This window comes from Brassica napus, chromosome A1, assembly GCF_020379485.1.
Source record: "Brassica napus cultivar Da-Ae chromosome A1, Da-Ae, whole genome shotgun sequence".
Lineage (NCBI taxonomy): Eukaryota > Viridiplantae > Streptophyta > Magnoliopsida > Brassicales > Brassicaceae > Brassica > Brassica napus.
Window position 1 is genome coordinate 22,905,456 of NC_063434.1, and position 23,873 is coordinate 22,929,328.

Sequence of the window (23,873 nt, forward strand, 5' to 3'; positions counted from 1 at the left end):
ATTAAATTTAACAATAATATATTCAGATATTTCAATACAAAACAATATTTCAAGCTTATGAAAAAAAAAGACATTGTTTCAAACTACTTTCTAAATTTTCAAATATTTAGGACGACGGCTCTTCTCAAAAAGGAAAGGGTAACATTGAGTTTATGTAATAATGTTTAAAAGTTGTAAAATATATGTTTGTTTTAAAATTTTCAAAACATGTTATATTTTTTTTTAATATACAAATTATAAAATGAATAACTGTTTTTAAAAACACTAAAAGCAATTGAAATTTAAAGGGAAAATACAAGAAAAAAAAGACATTACATATATGTATCTATATGTAGGGGTACTATAGAGATTAATATATATTGGATAGCCTATACTCTAACCAGCACCTTTCTTATGTGCATTTGCTTAATTATATGAAAGTGTAGCATGGTATAGATTTAACATTGAGTTTATGCAATATTGTTTAAAATTTGCAAAATATATGTTTATTTTAAAATTTTCAAAACATGTTATATATTTTTTTTTAAATATTTGTTTTTACTATGCAAATTATAAAACTTAATAATTGTTTTTAAAAACACTAAAAAGCAATTGAAATTTAAAAGGGAAATACAAGAAAAAAAGACATTACACATACACATCCATATGTAGGGGTACTATAGCAATTAATATATATTGGATAGCCTTTTTTTTTTTTTTGACAACAATAACTAATCTATGATAAGAAACCTACTGGCTCGGAAAACCAAACCGGTAGGGTAGAATCAACATAAACACAACTGAAGGGGAACTCCGAGCACCTCGTGCAAGCTTGTCCGCCACTAGATTAGTTGCTCTTGGTATATGTTGAATCTTGAAGGAAGGGAAGAAACACTTACTGCGTCGAAACTCCTCCATGTGTGTAGCAAAAGCTGGCCATTCGTCTGGTGAGGACACCATCTTCACCAATTGAGAACAGTCTGTTGCAAAAACTACGTCTGAAAAATCTAGGGTCTTCATGCACTCCATAGCCCATATCAAAGCTTCACATTCGGCATGTAGAGCTGATAAGCTTCTTCGGAGATTCATCGCCCCCATCATCTTCTCTTCTGATCCTACTACTCTGCAGAACCATCCCTGTCCCGTGAATTTGTCATTCTCTTTCCACGCACCATCTATAAAACAGATTCTTGACTGTCCCAATGCTTGCCATTCAAAGTTTTGTGGGCCCCAAACTTGTCTTTTTGGAATTGTATTCTGAGCCTCCGCCCATACCTCGCTCTCCACTTCTGCATATCTAAGTATTTCCTGAGGATTTCCATCTCTATTATTGAAACTTTATTATTTCTATTTTTCCAAATGTACCACATAATCCATGGAAAGTTACTAAAATCATACTCTTTTGGCAATCTCCAAAAGAGATAATCCATATTGGTAAATACCGAATTCGTTGGAAAAACACCAGGGGCTGATGGAATTTTTGATAAAGCCCAAGTTTGCAGAGCTGGAGGACATTCAAATAAAGCATGATTAACTGACTCTTCCTCTGCGCCACAAATACTACATCGGGTATCACAATTAATCCCCCGTGACCTTAAATTTTTTGCAACCGATATAGTACATGAGAGAACTTGCCAAACAAAATGTCTCAATTTCAGGGGACATTTAAGTTTCCAGCAAAAAGCCAAAAGTGGTTTGATATTTGGACCATAAAGACCTAAATCATGTGCTTTATCTGGAAATAATGATTCAACCCTATATCCAGACTTAACAAATATTTTCCTGACTCTGTGAAGGACCACCCATAAGAATCCTTCCTATCGTTCCGGCTTATAGCCAGGCCTCTAATAATCTTGACATCATCCGGATGTATGTATGCATTGAGCAAATCCACATTCCAAAACTTAGTCAACGGATCGATGAGATGATCCACCTTCAAAGAAGGATTTAAAAATTGGGGAAACGTTTTTGGTTTAGCTGACCTCGGGTGAGGAGCAGGAATCCACGGATCATTCCATACGGAGATGGTCTGTCCTGTTCCCACTCTTTTGATTAGCCCTTTATTAACCAGAGATCTAGCTGAGCAGATACTTCTCCAACCATAAGAAGGTGAATAAGATCTGTGAGGATCCAATGGATCAGTATTCCGAAAATATCGGCCTTTAAATACCTTTGAAAACAAACACTCTGGTTTATCTATCAACCGCCATAATTGCTTAGCCAATAAGGCTGTATTAAAATCTTGAAGATCGCGAAAGCTAAGACCTCCCTCCTCCTTAGATTTACATACTTTATTCCAAGAGAACCAATGTATACCTCTTTTATTGTTACCACTACCCTACCAGAAGTGAGAAATTGCCCCTGTAATTTTCTTTATAACTGTTTTTGGTAATCTGTAACAAGACATAGTATGATTTGGCATTGTCGACGCCACTGAATTTATCATCACCTCTTTTCCGCCCTTAGTTAGGAACCGGACCGTCCAACTGTTCACCTTATTATTTACTTTTTTCATTTAAAAAACCAAAAATTTGTGTTTTAGATCCACCCAAACTTTCTGGTATTCCCAAATAATTTCCCATACCACCCAATTTAGTTATGCCCAGTTTATTTTGAATTTCCACCCTTTGTGACTCTGGTACCTTATGACCAAATTGCAAAGATGATTTATCAAAATTTATCAGTTGGCCCGACACAGCTTCATAGTCTTTGAGGAGCTTGAGGATAACATCACATTCAATCACTTCCTTATGTGCGTTTGCTTAATTATATATTTTTTTTGTTATACAATTAAATTTCCTAATAATATATTCAGATATTTCAATACAAAACAATATTTCAAGCTTATGAAAAAAAGACATTGTTTTAAACTACTTTCTAAATTTTCAAATATTTAGGACGACGGCTCTTCTCAAAAAGGAAAGGGTAAAATTCATACCTAAAGCTACAACTTTTACCTAAAACTCTCGCTCCTTGTCTATTAAAACAGCAATCTTCATAATGCTTGATATTATGTCTCAGACACTTCTCGCAATCCTTTGACGACAAGTAAAAAGAACACTGCACCATTGCATATATGTTATCCATTCCGAGCCTCGTCTCCCCCGCTGCGTAGTACATCCCTTTTGAATTGCCTTGACGAAGGGCTTTAGTTGTCAGATTGTGGATGAGATCCAGCCAATCGGAGTTGGAATAATAATGGGCCATCATTTTTTTTGCATTCGACACACATAAATTGTTGTTGTAGTCGATCTTGTCTAAAGAATCAATCGTAGATATCTCGAGAATGCATTGGTCGTACCATATCATTCGTCCTTTGTATCCCGGACATCTTCTGTGAAGCTGTCATATACATTTTGCAATATGGATGCCATAATCAATAACAACACTGCATGCACGGATGTAACGAAATCTGATATATACATGTGTGCACAAGTTTATGCATGTAAATATGTGAATATAGACCCATAAAATTACTAAAAGTATTTTTATTAAATATTTTTACAAATTGTCTATGCCTAAAGATCTCAGGACTGGCTATATATGTGACAACTAAATGAATAATAGATAGTGAAGTGAGTTTACCGCGGAAAGGGCAGTAGCATAGCAAGAACGGCATCTAGGCCCACTGATATCGCCGCGGCACTGAAGGGTGAAGGATATTAGATCAGGACCTTCTCCGATCATTTCCATTTTGGTACCTCTTTCAAAACTCTCACTCGTTACAGGGATTGGTTCGATGATAAAGTTTAGGTTTTCCTCATACTTACTTCCCGGCTCGTATTTCCCTTGATCGACAAAGCATTTGTGGTGTAGATATGTATTTGTCATGTTCACTGACGAAACAGTGCGTACAAAGAGAAATTGTATGGCCATCACGGCCAAGATAGGGACTAAAAAGAGGCGTTTTGATTCAGACGGTAAAATATACATTGTTGTTGATATACTCTTTGCTCTTCTTTGATACTTGTTTCTCTGTGAAATAAGCCTTAAGATGTTTGTGTAGAAGACTCGGAGGGATATGGATATTGGATAAAAGGTGTGTGGTTGCCTGATTGGTAAAAAGAGAGCAGAGTGGAGCTAAGACTAAGTATTTGCGGCGAAAAAAAGGTGCGACTTATTCTACCTCTTACGATCACACGATTTGTATTATCCCACTGCTAACCTCGAATGAAGAAATTGTAACATATTTCCATAATTATGAGATTGCTTATTTTTTCTTTAATAGAATATATGATAAGATACCAACTTTTAGTTTCATCTAGAATTAGCAGTGTATATATTTATATATAATAAAACTTGTCTACTATCAAGGTCACATTTTTTCTCGACCTTTAGTGTAAAAAATAGTTGTATATTGTAAGAAAAAACAATCTCGACCTTTAGTTTTAAAGCAAGATTCAGTCGATTATAAGATAATAGGATAGTACTCGGCTGAGTTGGTGATTCATTGTTAGCCCCGCTGATTGAGCCAGATAATTAATTTTTGGTGACTTTTTGATGATTCAGGCCTTCAGGGGCCTAAACGTAGGCTGCATTATTTAAAATGATATTCATATCATATTTAGATTTTGGGCTTACTTAGCCCTAATTAGTTATGGTTAGTTGGCTAATGAGCTCTCTTATAAAATGCCGACCAACTTGAAACGGGTTAAACCATTCGGTTTAATTTGGAGTTGCGCACATGTCAAGCGGAATCCAATCATTTAAACTACGAAAATCCTATATATATTAATTGAAGATCATTTAAAAAGGTTGTAACATTAAGTTTATATTAATTAAAAAAAAATCATGATTAGGTGTCATTTAGGATGTTAATTTACCTTACGTGACAACTTAATAATCAATTGAAAAAATGTTAGTTCAAATCCAATTAATAGGAAACATTATATTAACCCAAAATATAAGAAGCGTGTATTTTTTCCTTAAATAAAAGCTACAGAATTAACTAATATGATTAACATATATATAGTAATTAATGACCATATATATAAATATGTGATAACAATTTTTGCATCCTTCTTCATTTTTGTTTAATTTTATATTATTAAAAAATTAAACAATCATATTAGTCATATAATAAAAAAATAGATTTTGATCCGCGCTTTCCAAGCGCGGGTTTTTGAATTATATTATAATACAAAGTCTTATTATATCGAAAAATATAATTTTTAACAGTTATATAGTCTACGAATGAGTTTATTTGAGATTCTATATGTACACTTTTACGTAAGTTTTTTTAGGCATAAGAATTATATCCAGATCAAAAAAAAAAACAAACCGAACCGACCCGAAAATATAGGTTTAGTTCAGGTCCAAAGAAGATAACCTATTGGAGTTTTTTGGGACATGGATGTCTTTATTTGAGTCTGAATCCTACCCTAGACCTGATCATAAATATTTGTTTATTAGGTTTTATTGGATATTTCGAATATGTTTCCGGTATTATGGATATTTTTTTAAGTTTTTGGTTTACGATTATAGTTTTTGATTTCAAGTAAAATTTCAAATTAAAAAAAAAATTGGGTATTTGGATAAAATTTTGGGTATTTTTTAGTTCATCGTGTCAGATTTTGAATAAGATTTTGACTTTTTAGGTATTTGAATTTTTTGGATATTTGTTTGGAGTTTCAAGTACTTTTCGTGTTCCGGATATTTCCAGATTTTTTAGATATTTTGATTTTTTTAGGATTCTAAATACCCAAACAGATGTGGTCTCATTACGTCCATATCAGGTCCAACAACTTTTTGATATAGAGTTTTAACGTTATTGTAAAAAACATAGTTGATGAAATATTTTTCTGAGTAAAGGTATCATAAGGAATAATATAAGGATCTGTTAAAATATTTAAAATATTGTATAGTTAGAATGATTAATGGTATTACCAACAAAATAATAAATACTTATACATGATTCCAACAACTTTTTTATATCAGATTTTTTAAGATTCTTTCCCTTTTAATAGTATTGATTCGTTTTTAAGTGAAAAGTATATAAAAGTATAATATCTAAACCAATAATTTTCAAAATCGTGAATAATCAGTATTGATATCGTGAAGTAAGGTTAGCTTTAAAAGTTGCAATGAATTTCTACATTTTTGTGAAGGTAACATGAATATTCAGAAAACTCATTTTTAAATATGAAAATATCTATCAAACTATAGACGGTTGAAATTTTAGTATATGATATGAGATTTTAGTGGAAAAGTTTATATATGATATGAATAATTTATTATAAAGGAAAGATGAAGTTAGAAAATCTTATATGTTATATTTTAAACTTTTTTAAACGACTTTAAATTACAAAAATAAAGAACTTTATATGTTGTAATTTTTCTTATATGTTAGATATTTTCTTATATGTTATATTTTGAATTTTTTAAAACGATTTTAAATTACAAAAATGTAAGTTTTCCTTCAACATACGACTAAAAGCATTAAAATAACAAATATCAATTCGATGGTTGATCTGAAACTTTTCAAAACCATATGGAAGATAAATGTAAAAATAATTCAACTATGGAAATAGGTATGGTTCATTGTTTTCAAGAATGTTTGGAAAAAAAATAAGATTTTTGTGTCATAATTTGTTTAATTTACAATCCGATCAACCCATGATATATTAATTATAGTTTAGTTCTACCATTTTTATTAAAAATTGATCTGGTCCATCAGAAAAAAATTATGTAATAACAACAAAAAACATTGTATATGTATAAATAAAATAATCAAAAAAACAAAAAAAACATAGTCGATAATATATACAAATAAATTTCCCCTGCACAATTATTATTTTGTGTATATTCTGTATGTTTGACTCGTATACAATGATCATTTGAGATTTAAAAAATTAACTGTTTTATATGGAATAGACTTGGATGGAGGTACATGGTGAAGGGTGGAGCAGCTTGGATTGCTCGAAGCCATACCGGCATACCACTGGTGCATAGTAGGAGTGCTTTATTGCCTGTGAGTTCTTCCTTTGAAGCAGGTTTGTGCACTCTTCTACGGGCATGCACGGACATGCACAACTTACATTTCAAAAAGGTAATCTTTGAAATATCATCTCCGCTTGTTTTGGATGCCATCAACAACCCTTGATTGTTCCCGAATGTACCAATGCTGCTATCGAGTACGCTACGCTCCTTGCACCAGTTTGATCACTGTCAAGTGGTGTTAGTACCAGAGGGAGTTAACTCAGTGGCGTTTGAGATTGCCGCTAGTGTCACTGCAGGTCTACGTTACCAATCTTACATTGCTAGTGGAGGTCCTTCTTGGTTGTCTCCTGCTATAAGAAACCAAGCAATGCCATAGTGCTGATCATCATGAATCCGCCTGGTGTCTGCAAAACTAGTGGTCTTTGGAGTTGTTTACATTGTGTTAAACGCTTTATTTGGGCTTTTTGTTTAAGGCTTTGGCCTTGTGGCATCTACTGATGTCTTATTTGCATCTTTCTATTTCAAACTTGGTGTGGTTTCAAGTCAGTTCACTTGTTTTTGAATGAAATTCTTGACAAAAAAAAAAATGATTTGGATGGACGATTGAGGTGGACTAGATATTTTGACGAAACATCCCTGACACCTTCTTTTGAAAAATTATTTTCATCTTTTTTGTGGCTGAGTTTTTTTGGTTATGAATGGTGACATTCAATTCGTGTATTTCAGTGCGGAATAATCAAAACCGCATATTGTTTACCATTCACAATTTTCACTTATACATGTGCGATTTTCAAAAAAATAAGCACAAAAACGCAAACATCAAATCAACATGTAAAATAGTGGACAATTGTCCAAAACCACACCACGCCCTCATAACCAGCGTATTTCAGAAAAACGCACTTCAAAAAAAAATTATACAATATACACTTAGGTTTCGAATGTTTTAATTCGTCTCACACTGCACCGCAATTAACAGTAACAAAAATATTTATATATATCATATATCTAAATGTTTTTATAACTGTTAAAATCGCACTGCAGTTATACCGCATGTCCCGCACCTCTCAATCCATGTTATCGTTCGGAACCTTACACTACACTTAAAGTATTTATTTAATATATACATCACGAAAATGTATCACCATAAGTTCATAACAAAAAGCATTTAATATTTCTAAATTGTGAAATATCTGAATTGCCGACGTTAACATTAATACATTACCAAAATGTATTAATACGTTCATAACACTACTAATCTCATCGTACAATTTAATTAAGTACATCTACAAAAACACAACTAATCTCATTGTACAAGTTAGTTAAGTACATCTACAAAAATAAAATAAAATAAAACAAGTATTCTTTTCTGGCAACTAAGAAAAAGAAATTCATAATGAAACATTGACACAATTAATCTCATCATTTTAATTAAGTTCTTCTGACAAGTTCAGCTGTTTTGGTAAAATACACATTTATAAAAATATAGACGTTTTAAACATTTTCTATTAAAATTATATTATATATTTTAAGTAGATTAACAGCTTTAAAATAAAATTAAAACATGAATGAAACTATATTATATATTTTATTGAAAATTAATTTTAACATTCAAAATTAATTTTTTTTATTACATTATCACTAAGAAAATAAATTTAATTTATAATTTTATTAATATATTTATTTTATATTACTTTTTTATCAAAACCGCACTTTTTTTTCAAAACCGCATTAATTGTTTATCAAATCAGTACTTATCCCGCAAACCGCATGAACCGCAGTTAGACCGTACCGCACTTTAATTCGCACCGCTTATATTACAAAAAGCGCAGTTACCATTCGGACCCTATATGTTCCATGAATCCAACTGATGTAATTTGTTTCCTTTTTTTGTTAAAATTTCTTTCCTTTTTTGGAACACAACCGGGCGTTTCTTTCAATATTGGAATCTCAAAACTTTTTACTTTATTGATTCTTCTGCCAAACTTGGGAATCGTTTATTCTTTTTTTTTGGTCATTTGAAGATAATATTAAACAAGTTGAAAGCATTTCTTGCACATCTAAACCATCAAAGAACACATTTCTTCTAGAGTCATAAGCCAGCAAAGTTAACATCACCTCTTAGAAACTAGAAAGAAAACAATATAAAACATATAAAGTTAAGAACAAGGAAGGAAACAATACACTAACAACATCTGGGACAAATACAGAATTTTCAGAGAAGTGAAGCAAGTCGATACCGGATGCCCGAATGAGAATAAAAGCGTTAAAAGACACATTTATTTTAGATGAGAGCAAGGCTCTAGAACACAATCCAACATCACGAGCACCCGCCACTCAAGAATAAGCTTCTTGATAAGGAAACTACGAGAAAACGGATTTCCATCCGAGTAACTGATGAAGAAAAACTCGTTTAACAATCTATTACTCAAGAACCCAACGCAATTGAGCTAAAGCTCCACAGTTCCTTACTATAAAATCTGGAGAAACCCGTCTGTTAACCACCAAGAAATAGCACAACATCACAGCACCGAAGCTTTACTAAGAACAATCCTAGCAATAGAACTAAGGGACAAACGAGGGGAGCTCACGGAGGATAAAACTCGATAAGAGGCAAGACACCTTCAAATTCAGACAAGAAAAACACAGAGCACGGTCCGGAGACCGAAACCGAAAACTCTAAGAAGCCACTTCCTCATTGCCTCATAACCAGCAACCTCCATAAGTTCATTAGAATCTGAAGCACAACCCCAAGATAAAACACAAGCCAACGCTTATGTAGCCTTTGACCAAGATACTAATGGACAAAGAAGAAAAGGTCAAACACTCAGAACCACTGCTGACCCGTCAGAGAAACCGCCTCACCAATTTCGATGGAAGAATTAAACACCCACATCAGAGCCGGTTTAGTCATGTACTACGCACCAAAAACAGATTCGAAGTTGGAGAAACAACTCAAACAAAGCCATATAGGCTATAGCAGATGAGAAACCCGACACCTTCTCTCTAAGAGTACCTAACGTTTAGGCCGAAGGATCTCATGCCTACATTTGGTTACAATGAAACTGTGTCAGTTCGGTTTTATATCATGATTTAGCAATTTAAAAATTAATTATGGTTATGAGAAGTTTACGTTCACATGTCATATTCAATCTATCTTCGATATTTTTCTTTTTTTTGTGTCATTTTTGTTATTGCTCGATATAAATATTGATTTTTGAGTTTATTCTCATTTCTTTCTTTTATTTTGGCTTGAGATTTAGAAAATGTTTAAGATTCAAAATTATTAAATAGATACATATTTAGGTTAAGATCTGCGCCTTGTGCATAATAAATACTTATTTTATATTTTTCTGCATATTATGAAATAATAAAATAATAATTATATATTAAATAACTAAAAAATCAGTTACTATTATGTAATAAATTGGCTTGCACATATAAATCAAATGACCGCTCTTGTTTATTCGCAATCATTTTAGAATAAATAAATCAAAACAATCAATCTTATCTATTGTATATGATATATAATTATATTTAAACGATATAAAGTATATATATTAACATAAACACCTATTAAAATAAAATTATTTATTTATATAATTTTATTATCATTGTATCGTATTATAGAAAAAAATTTAAACATTGATCACGAAAGTTTATGTGAGACTTTTAACAGTTTTAGTAATTTATACTCGTTTTGAAAAATTCAAAATACAACATATACAAAAAAAAAAAATCTAAATTTTTAATATATGATTAATGTAATTGTGTAATTTATTTTAGTGGTAAGGAATTAAACAAAAATGATAGAAATCATAGAGATTATTAGCAAACCTTCATTATTTAAAATCATTAATTATTATATATATATCATAATCACATTAAGTAATTCCGTAGATTTTATTTAAGGAAATAATATATAATAAATAGCCACATTGCTTTAGTTAACATCATATGTTATCATATAGTTGGTATTTAATGTTTATAGTGAGATATACAAATCGAATTGGACCAACATATTTTTCAATTTCAATGTGAAGCTGACACGTATGACTAATTAACTACCTAATTGATTGACACATAAACAAGGAGTCTTTTTTTAATTAATATAAAATTGAGGTTATATATTTTCAAATGTTGCTCAATTAATATATAGGGGATTAACTCTTTAGAGTACCCTCACTCATGGGTCTTTTAAACGAAGTCTCTTAACAATATTAAGTCAATAGTTAAAAGTTGTTTTATTATGAAATTAATTTTAATCACTGAAAATGAACTGGTATTAAATGTGAACATGTGGTAGAGAATATCTCACTTTTTGCTAAAAGTTTTTTTTTGTACCAGAAACGTTTCTTAACTTACAAAATAAATTCTCACTTGGTTTTTTTATTGATATTTTATTTATGTAAGAAACCTTTTGAAAAATCATCAATTATTAATGGGTTTAGAATTTTGTGAGTTGGGCGTTGATTGGTAGAGCATTAGCATTAGCATTATGTTCTACATTATCCAATCTCTTATGTATTAATTGAAAAACATTATAACATTATTTTGTAGTCATGTATCACCATAAGAATGAAATTCAGAATTTTTAGAGAAATAGCTTGGTCCATCTTAACTTATATTATACTTTTTATTAAACTAACTATTAATTTGATAATAGTGTACAAAAGAATATTCTCGCACTTTCCTTAAATAAAAACTACAGAATTGCCTAATATGATTAACATATATATGACAATTAATGATTATGAATAATAAATATTTGATAATAATTTTTTTATCTTAGCTCTTTTTTGTTTAATTTTATATTATTAAAAAATATTAAACAACCACATTAATCATATAATAAAAAAAATTAATTAATTTTTTATATGTTATATTTTGAAATTTTAAAATGACTATAAATTATAAAAAATGTTAAATATCTCACACTAAAATTTTATGATCAATGATTTTTTTTTGGTAATAACAAAATACAAGTGATCATAAATTGCATGAATGTAAAGTCTCGTTTACTAGACATTCATATTATATTAATATATAGTTTAAAATTAAACTATATAACATAGAAAAATTCTTAAATATGATAATTTCTAAATTTGTATTGAAAAGTATTGAAACCTTAATATTTTAATTTAAAAATTTGTATTAAAAAAATCACACATTAGAAATTTTGGGTTTATCATATGAGAATGAATTCTCAATAATAAATATTTATATTAAAATATATTATATATATGTCCATGTCATTGAAATTTAGTTATATACCATATAAAATAAATAAATTGATTGTTTTGATTTATTTAGCAAAAAAATATCGTAAATAAACAAGATGTATTGTTTTGATTTATGTATTTACTTTAATTTAATTATATACATAATATGTAAATAAATATAAATAAATAATAATAGATAAAAATAAGTTTTATATAACATTCATTCCGCGCAATTGCGCGGATCTTAAGCTAGTCAACAATTGTTAGAAAAGCATTTAGAGAAACATTTACTAAATGCTAATGCTCTCCAAATGTTCTCTGGTCAATGCTCTCATATGAAGCTTTTAGTAGAGCGTTTGCATTTATAATTTATAAAATTAAGAAAAATATATAATTAATTCATTTATTTTATTTAATAATATCATAAAATTATTTGTATATCCAGAATAAAATTTTTATTTCTAAAATTAATTTAAAATAAAAAAATTTATTTAAAAAGTAGTTTTCACATTTAAAATATAAAATTTAATTCATATAATTTTATTTTATATAATTTAATTTATTTTAAATGTGAGATATTATTTTTCAAAAAAGATATTTTAATTAAAAAGTTTATTTTAAAATAATATTTTTCGATATAAACATAATTTTTAAATGATTAAATAAAAGAAATAAATTATATATATTTTTCATTTTATATGTTTACTATATATATATATATCTATATATTAGAAATATATTCATTAAAAACTAATATATTATATATTATATATTATATACTATTTTTTATAATAATTTTAAATAATATATTCATACTGCTCTACCAATCATCATATTAAATAGTTTAGCAAAAGCATACAGCTTCCGCAGCATACTGCTTCTATAGCATATTGTTACTGCTAATGCTAACGCTCTATCAATCAATTTCTTAGCTAGGTTATTAGTGAAGACTTGATTAAGAGGATTTTGAAACAATATGAGTTTTGAACTTCTGATGTATGTGGAATGTGAATTTAGTGACTTTAAGTTATAAAACTTAGTAAAAATAGAGAAAACTGTTAAAAGTAATTACAATTTGGCAGAAATAAAGATAAATCAAAAGATTTAAATTTATTAAAATTGATGAACATTTGCTAAAGATAAAAAATGGTCAAGCTATAGAGTTTTGGGAAATTGCCACAAATAGCACATTCATAGTACCACTTTTCATGTTTACACTAACCACTTTTACCCTCATTTTTAATGAAAGGTAAAAGACAATTATACCCTTAGGATTAACTAATCTAGACTTAGGGTTTAGAGTTGAGGGGTGGGGTGGGGTTGTTTGAATGTGAAATTTAGGATTCTAATAAATATATAAATAAATAGTTAAAAAATATATAAAAAATAGTTTCAAACATAATTTTCGTTTTTCAAAAAGAAATTTGAAAAAAAATAAAAAAAATTTTGAAAAAGAATATTTCAAAAAAATAATTTATAAAAAATTTCGAATTTGAAAAAGTATAATTCGAAAACATAAATAAGAAATTTCCTTTTTTATCTTTTTTTATTTTTTATTTTTTATTATATTTTTTTATATTTTTTATTTAAATAATTATTTATTATATATATAAATAACAAGGGCATAAGAGTATTGTGGGACTTAATGAACAAGATATTTTTAAAAATGTCTTCTTAGTGGTGGTAAAAATGAAAAATGGTACCATAAAAATGGTAAACATGTAATTTCTTCTAGAGTTTTGCTATATATGTTCCGAAGAGAGCAGTCAAAATTATAATTGTGTAGGTTGAATAAGGTTCGAATTTTGATTATAGGATTAAGGTTCGATATATTAGAAATTAGCCAGTGTTGATTCACATGTCTAAAGTCGAATCAACCTAATTTACAAAAATATATAAATCTTTTAAGAAATTTAATAAAAAAACAACAAACCAATATTAAGAAAATTGTGCATTATTCTTATTTTCAACTAACTTTTTTGTTCTTAATTTTTACAGGGGGCGAAGTTAGAAAGAGGACTAGATACACACGTAATTTTTTCTAAATTTTAATATTTCTCTAAGGTAAAGTTACGTAAATTAGTTAGATAATTGTGAAAATTCATTTTAGTGTACACAATAAATATTTTTTACTTTATGCTCCTATAACAAGAAAACCATGACAAAGACGTACGGGTCAAATGTAGTAACTTCTGGATTAGTCCCTGACTATAACATACCATAACTCTATTACTTAGGGCATTTATATTGAGGATTTTCAAGTTTTCGTTTATAATTGAATATAAGTTATATTGAATCATATTAACATTTAACTATAAAATTCTCAGAAACTTAATATCTTTATTACCAAAAAATTGTTATTTGAAATTGACATGAACTTTATATTTAAAATTTATATTAATAATTTTGAAAATCTTATGAAGTAGTTGATAATAATGATCCTGTACAGTTGTATTTGTTAAGAGGCAATACGTGCAATATGTTATACTTATTTTTCTCTAACGAAAATCACCTAGAATGCCAATAAATGTATGCTTCAGATTACGACATCATATCACCGACCGAGTTAACTTCGGACATTTCACTTCAACATCGATCGAAACTATTAAAAATATATTTTATGTACCATCTAGATTAGTGCTTACGCGTATAAATTGATTTTATGTCCTACGGACCAACTATATAAAAAAAAATTAATACAAATATCGTAATAATAAAACTCCAAAAAATAATGGTCACATACTTTTTGGAAAGATTGGACGGCCAAGGAGTCGTATCAACAGGCAACAATAAACAACAGACAGAAAAATCTGAGGACAAAATGAGGAGAGAAAAAAAAGCTTTGAACTTTGAATTAATAGGATCCACACAAGTGGACTTAAGCATCAACACTGACTCAACTTGTGGACAACAACTTCTCTTTTCCTTCCACAACGTATCAAACACTAAACTATAATAATATTCTTCGTGTCACTATTAGTGCAATCAGTCAATTAGTGCGCGTATTTTCGATCAGTCGATACCACCAACTCTTTTCTTAAATTTCGTTTACGAATAAGTTAGATCTGACATCCATAATATTTTCTTGATCCGATGAACTCACGATCTTGAAAATTATCACATTTACACAATGTTTTTAAACCCGACCCAGACACTTGAACCGGACGACTTACCGGGTTGTTGGGTCACTGGGTCGACCGCGGGTAAATCACGGGTGAACCACAAGTTAATAAATTATTATTATATAATAATATATCAGTTATGTAAATAAAAATATAAAAACTAAATTTTAATTTTTCTAATTTTTTTTAAAACATAAAATAATAGTTTGGATATGTATATATTTTATGTTTAAAAATATTTAGAAAATACTTAACTTTAGTTTTTATATTTTTATTTTCATTTGACATACAAAATATCAAAAAATAGTTTAGACTATTTAAAATTTTTTCTAACAATGTAATAGTTATGACATCTAAAAAAAATCAAGACATAAAATTTATAAATATTTAAATATCTAATGTGAATAATAAATTAAACTTCAAATACAAAATAAACAAAAAGTAAAAGATCATTGTAATAAATTGTTAATAACGGAAATAAACTAACACCAAATCACATCAACTAATTTTGGTTTTCTCTACCATCGTTCATTTCATTTTCTTCGTGTGGCATAGTGAAATCTTCGTCAAAATCTAAAAATCACAAATATAAAACTGAAAAGAGAAAACTTAACTTTTTTTTTGTCAGCACATAACTTCTTAATTAGAAACTTAGAATATAAAACATAATCTGAGAACATAATCAAAACTAAAAAAAAGAAGTAAAAATTATTTATTGGTTGAACCTCTGGTTCAACCGGCATCGGGTTCCGGGTTTTACTAGGTTTTTACGGATTTTCACGGGTTTCTAAATATTGGGTTTTTAACAAATCCAAACCGGATTTTTTATGGGTCACCGGGTTTACCGGTTCAACCGCGGATCCAGGTCGGGTTTCAAAACACTGCATTTACCTTTAAACACACGAGAGATGACTATATTAAGATAAATGTCTTAAAAAGGATAGATGAGCCTAAGTGTGTGTATACTTTTTTAAAGACTTGTATTTTTTTTAATAAGGGACGGTTTTGTAAGATTATATATAGTGAATCTTGTGCTGTATTTATCTTGCCTTTGTAACTGGGGATATGGTTATCATGTGGGTTTTTTTTGTTGCTAAAATTATGAGGGTTTGACAACAAAAAAGGAAAAAAAAAGTAAAAAACGATATAAACAATCTTGTTTCATCGGCTAAGTAAAGATTATATTCTAAAATTATCTTAACTAAGTTGATGAAGTTATATTAGTTAAGTTGTATAAGTCTCAAGGGTTTGTTTTGTCCCAAATATTCTTCAAAACTAAACTTACGTTCTGAAAGAATCAAATAAGATTAAATATTCAAGAAATTTGTGATTTTTATATACATTTTAATTATTATCAAGCGGTGAGTAATCCAAATCCTTCTTGCCCCAATGATGGCCTTTTTGATCTTATTCGTATTCTGATCGAAGAAAGAACAGCTTCCCCTCAAATGGGAGCCGTTTAAGTCATCTTAAAAGAGTCCTCGACCCCAAATACATATAGCACAACCGGGTTCTTCTTTTGTAAATCGTGTCAATAAATAAGGGTGAGATACAATAAGAGATCAAGCTTGCCGAAAAGCAATCTCCGGAAGCCCAGAAAGCAGCTATTTCCCGTATTCCCAGCCGAAAGGGCATTCTCTTGAAGAAAGACCGTATTCACGTGTATTCTACTATTTGATTAAAATTCAAGTTAACAAAATGTATGACTCGATTCTTTCCAATTTCCATGTAATAAATGATGGCGACCGATATGATATTTAATTATTTACTTATGTTTTTAACCGCCTCAAACATATGTTATATTAGCAAGAATGCATTTTTTTTATATAACAAAGCAAGAATGCATGTTCCTAATGATGAAAACAGTATCAAAGTCTAACAGCTTTACCATAAATTTATAGGGATTTAAACGAGTAATCTTCAAAATAAATAATTTATTTCGTCCAATTAATTGGATTAGATATTATCATGTCTTAATAACTGTAGTAAGTATTTGTTTTTTAGAATGTAGAATAATCAGTTGTAATCTTTGTTATATAACTGATATGAAGTAACATAGGTACTTCACTTGTGTGGTTCACATTCAAAGCTTCTTTTATGGTTGCAACTTTTCTAGCCTGCTTTTGAAGTTTATTTTTCTCTTGTCATCTATAACTCATATTCAGATACACACACGTCCACATTTGACTCCATGTTACAACACAACAACAATACTAATATAAATTACCAAGTTATAAACTTACAAACTCCATTCATGAATACTGCAGTGCTAGCTAAAATCGAATATTTTGAGGTTTAATGCATTATCCGATTAGTAAGCAATCACACGCAATGTATCGCACATCTAAATTTTAAAAGTCAAACCTTATAAAATAACTGATATTATTCGTAACTCGTGGGGTAGCTTTCATTGAAAACAAAACTTATAAATGCTAAAAAATAAACCAAAAAACCTTTAAATGTGAGCCATATCCTCTTTGCTTGTTGTGATAGTAAGCTTCTACAATTAAATAAAAGTTGACTGATTAACCACCACACAATGGGCCAAAGACAACTATTAATAAGATGTTGATCTCACCCTAAATTCTATGCTTACCCCTACTTTCCTCCACTAGTTACTTGTTAATTAGTTTTACCTCCTATTTTTTTTATATATTTCAGTCAGAAATTTCATTAGAAAATAAATCTTGTAAAATAAGGAGTGCCAAGAAATGGATATATGTAATATATCGGATTTTTGTTCGGTGATATGATTTTGATAAATGATGATGCTAGCTAGTCTATACATTGAAACTTAGAATCTTTCATGATTCCAATTTGTAACTTTCGGTGTTTCTATTAAAAAAGATTCTGAAATCTTGATTGATTTGGTTTCATCGTACATCGTAATCATGTTACAGATTACAGACACAATATTCAATTAGCATCATACCTCACCCCTTAAAAAATGGTGATATGGTGGGCGATGTAAACCAAAGAGTCAGAGTACTATATGGAGTTTTTTTTTTTTGAATGAAAGGTTGTGCACCCATGAAAGATCGCTTGGAGGAAGATTTTTCACAAATAGACGATTGTACCCTCATAGGGGCATTTACGTCAAAATAACAGGGCGAGATTCATCCACGTGTATAACACAACACACACATTATTAATAATTAAAAAAATCTTTTCATTTGCTTTTAACAAACAATAGTATTCCTATATAAAATGTGTAACGTTTGTCCAACTTACAAATCTTCTTAATTTCCTCAAAACATAACCACAACAGAGAGAGAGAGAGATAGAGAAAATGTGTAGAGGCGTGAATGAAGAAGAGAACAGAAGCGTCCACGGAGGTTGTCGGAGTCTCTGCACGAGACCAAGTGTTCCGGTTAGGTGTGAGCTCTGTGGTGGTGACGCCTCCGTGTTTTGTGAGGCGGACACGGCTTTCCTCTGTAGGAAATGCGACCGGTGGGTTCATGGAGCTAATTTTTTAGCTTGGAGACATGTGAGGCGTGTGCTATGCACCGCATGTCAGAAGCTCACACGCAAGTGCCTCGTCGGAGACAACTACCACGTTGTATTACCGTCGGCGACGGCAGGAGAAGCCGCCGTGGAGGATATAACGATACGGAGTGAACAAGATAGTAATGATGATGAGGTTCCGTATGTGTTTCTCTGATGTAGTTTTGTTTTTTGGTGTAAGATATTAATTAATTCCTAGGGTTTTATGCATTTTTCTATTAAGAAAAAAAACTGGGAATTTCATTTATGAAGCTCGTAATTAGAATATTATGAAATGGGTTTTGTCTAAAAATAGAAAAACGAAAAATTCTGCAACTAAAAAGGAAATGAAGAATTGAAGGTTTTTTCTTCGGATCAGAAACCATATTCTACTCTTCAATATGTTTGAAACTGGAAAAATATTCTGAAAACAAAACTAATAAATAAAATCACCTAACTCAAAGTTCTAGCAAAGAAACAATCGAACTGTGGAGCAAAGAAACAAGGGGAATCAAGAGTTTGTTTTGGTTGTTTGTGGTTTATTTGCTCCTTTTTTGTCTTTCATACTTTTAATACTTATTATTTTCCTTAATGATATTTAAGAAATACTAGTAAACTTTTCACAAATGAAACATCCTCGTTCTTTTCTTTTCTTTTTCAAGAAGTTATGGCCCAAACTTGTAATTTTCTTGGGTCAAGGACAATAATTGGTTGCTAAATTCATTCTTCTTAGCTGTTGAGACGATCAAATCTAGCACCAGCGGGTAAAACATCTTCTTCCTAATTGTTAGTGTATGGCTCGTTCAAGCTAACAAAATGAAGTAAATCTAGGAAACGTAATTACTCTGTAAGACAAAGATGATGCAATCAAAGACTAGTTTCTATCCGTGAGTTAAATAGTTTATCAACTGGTGTACTACCTGACCACTTAGGGGGAAGTAATCCCGAGTCACGAAGGCTAATAAATTTGACTTGTTCTGATCTTTGGTTCGAAAAATTCATGGGCTAAAAAAGAAAGAAAGTGAAAAGACTCGACAGTTCTTATTACAACTTGCAAACAAAAGAACTAGTCTTTTTAACAATCCTAATTAAGACACGTTAACCGCGTCCTCTGAAACAACTAACTTATGGAGAAAGACATAGTACTTTATTTATCATAAAAGCTAGAAAATTATTGGTAAACATAAAAGAAAAACAAAAGAATTTTAGTAAAAAAAAACGAAGCAAAATTACTATATTTTTCACCCATTTTGGCTTTCCACCCAGTTCGTCACTTTCACTACGTCTAAGCATTCTTCGTGCAGTACTCCAACGTTCCCATGCCGAAACATGTTGATTTCCTCGATTCAAAAAAAAAAACTGTAGGCAAAAAGATAAAGAGTTTGGCTTACTTTTCCGACAAGAAACTAATTTACCACGTCTAAGAGTACTCATATATCATCATCGTCATGAGAAGAAGACATACGTTGTTTTAGGTAAAAGAAAACTCATTGATTCGTGGTTGGTGATGATGGGTCATAGTCATAATTGTCGCCAGCTTTCACGAATCTTCCTTTCACTCTTTTTCTCGTGTCAGCTCTCGCTTTGCGAGATGCATATCGAATCTGTTTCCCAAAACTACAATTCATACAATTAATCTTGAATCAAAATTTTTTGTAAAACTCTGTTCAGTAACAATTTTAATAAGAAAAAAAGAAGAAAAACTCACGTGCGCTTGAGTTTCTTCTCTTTGTATCTCAACTTAGCTTCATTCCTTGTTTGTGGAGAACCAACTTCAAGATTTGATTCCCATGGCGAATCACTCATTATCAACCCTGTAGACATACCACAATCCTGGTATTCCACTGCAGTGCTTTCATGACCTTTGATGTTCGGATTGATCTGTCCGAACAAGATAGGAGATGTCGGAAGAGGAAGTCCAATGTTGATGTTCATTTGCAACGGACCTGACTGATGATAACTTTTGCAATCTTGATGTCCTGTTGACGTTGCCTGAAAATAGATTATGCTGAGTTTATTGTAGTTATATTTAGATTTGCACAAAAGAAACAAAAAGAAGCAAAAGTGACCTCTAAAGGGTTGTCAGTAGTGAAGTTTGAGTCGGTAACAGATATGATGTTCTTGTAAGCCAAGGGACCATTTGGTAATGTTTGATCAGATTCTATGTGTTCTTGTGGCGAGCAGCAGATGATATCATCTCCAACGTCAAAGTTTAAAGGCGCATTGTCCAAGTTAAGTCCCTCGCACAGATCTTCTTCGCCTTCTTCAAGTTTTAGAATTAAATCAGGACATCCCTGACAAACACACACAAATGAGAATGACATAGTTCATCAAAAACTTACAGAAACATGTTTGGTTAGGTCCTCAATTTATTAATAGTACCTTAGAATCCCCAGAAAAGAAAGATGATTGATCACTGAGATTCTGAATGTAAGTGATGTTTTGTGACATCATTGAATAAGAGGAACCAATCAAATCGTCTAGCTCGTTGATTTTTGACATCTCGAACATGTCATTGTTGGGATCAGCCAAGGGCAAAGAACCAATGGATGGATTAACCAAACTGGAAACAGAAGGTTCAAGAATTGAAGACCACATTCTGGAAAATTCTGTTGGAGAAGGACAACCGGAGAATGGCTCTAGACTTTGAAGTCTGTGTCCTAAAGCAGAGCAGCTGCGTACATGCCATTGGCATCCTTGGCAATATGAAACCTTCTGGTCGAGACAGCGAATAACGGCAGGCTGTGAGAAGCATTTCTCGCAGATCAGAGAACGCATGTGTCTGCGAGACAGAGGATTCGGAGAGTGTACATGGACATCACATTTTAAGCATAGTTTAGCCAAATCGTATTTGCAGTAAATTATTGCCTGTGTGGTTGCACAATAATCACATTTCGGCTCCATGTTTTGAGATATGATAGAACAAAAATATGCTTTATAAGAATTTGAATCTGTGAGATTTGTAATAAAATTTAGTGTCACGCTTTTGGTTATTACTCGATCAAGAAACTCACGTAAGATCCTGCAAAACAGAGATTCATGAACATTTTAGAGCTATCTCAAAATTGAAAATTACGATTTTGCGTACCAAAAAAAGAAAAAAGAAAATGATGATTTTGGAATTTCAGATCGTAGCAATTTGGATACATGATGGGTTTTGTGATGAAATATATTAAATCGGGACAAAAATGTTGTAATTTGTAGGTTTCAGATAAGAAAACATATATCAAACTGGCTTTGAAAGCTTATAAAGAGGAAGAAACACTTACGTATTAGTCCGATTCACAACCTTCACGTGAAGTAGAGAAACTCAAAACTTTTTGATAGATGATTTACAAAGTATCGATAAAAACATATTACAAGCTGAAACAAAATATTTTCTTTTGAATCGAGTGAAAGATAAGAACGAAAGAGAGAGTTTTTACAGTGGTGTAAATCACGTAGAAAGGGGAAAAGAAAAGAGTGATAGAGGTAGGATTGCTATGGTTTTATACCGTGTGAAAACGTTCGCCCACGTGGTTAAAAGTCCAAGTTAAATTCCACGTGGCGTAATCAAGTAGAAGAAGAAGTGAAAACAAAAACTTAAGAGAGGTTAAAGGTTGCTTGCTATGTTTTATAACTAGTGAAAACGCGGTCCCACAAAAATCTGACGTGAAAATCCCCATGGCATGCATCCGAAATATGTAGAGAGTTAACGTGTACGCTGTTTTCTCACATTGGATAGGATCTAACATTACTAAATTTAGTATTTGCATCGAGATATTATAGGAATATGCAGCAAAGTACGTGGAAAAAGTTGTTTGATAACTGATTTATTTGCTGAAAAAAAAAAAAAAAATCTGAACCCTCTCTTCTTACAAAGTGACACATGTCATATCCACAGTCCACTTCACCAGCTGCTCAAAAGTCAGACAAAACATGATAACATCTCCGCGTCAGGGTAAGACTCATCGTATATCCACCACCCACCTACAAGCTAATTAAGACATACATAGCCAAAACAAAGGACACAACATGGCCCATTTACGAGAGGAGAACCCACCAATCACCATGCTACCCTCAGCCGGAAACGATGAACCGGACTCGGTCGTGGAACAAGTTTCGGAAGCCGCCACTCCAAGATGCTGACTATAATCTCCCACATGATGGAGAAACTCGTCGCACAAAACGAGTGGTTAGCTAAGAGTTTACGGCTTGAGAGCACCGATCATAAGTATAGCGAAATACCTTGAGAGGATATATAAATACACAAAATGTAGCCCAGCGTGTTTCGTGGTCGGGTATGCGTACATAGGCCGGTTGGCTCATAAGCATACTCATTCGTTTGTTGTCTCATTGAATGTTAATTCATAGGGTCCTTGTCACTTCTGCGTTTTCACTTCTCATATACATATATCATGCATTATAAGACTATACTTGTCAATTTAGAAAATGAAATAAACTTTCTATATATAACCAATTTAAAATGAGGATTAGTTTTATAACTAATGTCATGATCAAGTTCTTGATTTCGATGCCACAAGTGTTTTTAATAAAACTGATTTCAAATTTACTGGCACTACACCAACGAGTTCTACGCTCGGGTTGCAGGTGTGAGCAACAGGGACTTGAACAAAATGGAGTTGGAGCTTCTCTTCCTACTTGATTTTAGGGGTTACAGCTTTTGAGAGTTATTCTTTTCACGATCGAAAAAGAGATGCTATAAAACGGTGACACTCCATCCCTCCAGCAAGAGATTGTCTGGCTGAATAGTTTTTGTTGTATTTACACGTACAACATACGAGTTTTTCTGCCGACTAACTGTGTATACGTTTGATTGGCAGGAAAAGTTTATCAACTAATAGTTAAATTTTAAATTTTTAAAGAATTTACGTAAAAGTTATATTATAAAAAATAATCATTATCGCTCATGTATGTATACTACACCAGGATTATGATTTTATAATTCAAATAACTGTAATTTTCTAATTTTTGACTACATGATTTTTTTTTCCCAACATTTTCCTCATGTGGTTTTCGTTCCACAAATTCATCCATCTGTTTCCTTCTTTTCACATGTAAAATCATACTCCATGATAGCTTAAGTAACAAAGAATACCAAAATGAAAACAAAACTCGCCTCCTAATCTTT

General features: G+C 31.0%; 3 protein-coding genes across 3 annotated transcripts; 1 reads left to right on the forward strand and 2 right to left on the reverse strand.

The window, feature by feature from the left end:
* Window positions 1-2,774: 2,774 nt before the first annotated feature.
* Window positions 2,775-4,158, reverse strand: LOC106435031 (cysteine-rich repeat secretory protein 18). Its single transcript, XM_013875886.3, has 2 exons — window positions 3,565-4,158; window positions 2,775-3,321 (listed from the first exon to the last, which is right to left on the reverse strand). Exons 1-2 carry the CDS (start codon window positions 3,910-3,912, stop codon window positions 2,857-2,859), a joined length of 813 nt encoding a protein of 270 aa, XP_013731340.1. The 5' UTR covers window positions 3,913-4,158; the 3' UTR covers window positions 2,775-2,856.
* A 14,390-nt stretch (window positions 4,159-18,548) lies between these two features.
* Window positions 18,549-19,008, forward strand: LOC106435030 (B-box domain protein 31). The gene has a single exon (XM_013875885.3). It carries the CDS (start codon window positions 18,549-18,551, stop codon window positions 18,918-18,920), a length of 372 nt encoding a protein of 123 aa, XP_013731339.1. The 3' UTR covers window positions 18,921-19,008.
* Window positions 19,009-19,760: 752 nt separating this feature from the next.
* LOC106435037 (zinc finger protein CONSTANS-LIKE 12) lies at window positions 19,761-23,800 on the reverse strand. Its single transcript, XM_013875891.3, has 6 exons — window positions 22,012-23,800; window positions 21,125-21,764; window positions 20,812-21,036; window positions 20,451-20,734; window positions 20,208-20,359; window positions 19,761-20,101 (listed from the first exon to the last, which is right to left on the reverse strand). The coding sequence occupies exons 2-5, from the start codon at window positions 21,644-21,646 to the stop codon at window positions 20,230-20,232; spliced, it is 1,161 nt and encodes a 386-aa protein (XP_013731345.1). The 5' UTR covers window positions 21,647-21,764; window positions 22,012-23,800; the 3' UTR covers window positions 19,761-20,101; window positions 20,208-20,229.
* Between the last annotated feature and the right edge of the window lie 73 nt (window positions 23,801-23,873).

Coding starts and splice junctions, on each gene's coding strand:
- LOC106435031 (XM_013875886.3), bottom strand. CDS start 3,912: ATGTATATTTTACCGTCTGAATCAAAACGCCTCTTTTTAGTCCCTATC. Junction 3,322..3,564: donor ATGCTACTGCCCTTTCCGCG/GTAAACTCACTT, acceptor TGTATATGACAG/CTTCACAGAAGATGTCCGGG.
- LOC106435030 (XM_013875885.3), top strand. CDS start 18,549: ATGTGTAGAGGCGTGAATGAAGAAGAGAACAGAAGCGTCCACGGAGGT.
- LOC106435037 (XM_013875891.3), bottom strand. CDS start 21,646: ATGGAGCCGAAATGTGATTATTGTGCAACCACACAGGCAATAATTTAC. Junction 21,037..21,124: donor TCTTTTCTGGGGATTCTAAG/GTACTATTAATA, acceptor TGTGTTTGTCAG/GGATGTCCTGATTTAATTCT. Junction 20,735..20,811: donor CTACTGACAACCCTTTAGAG/GTCACTTTTGCT, acceptor ATCTATTTTCAG/GCAACGTCAACAGGACATCA.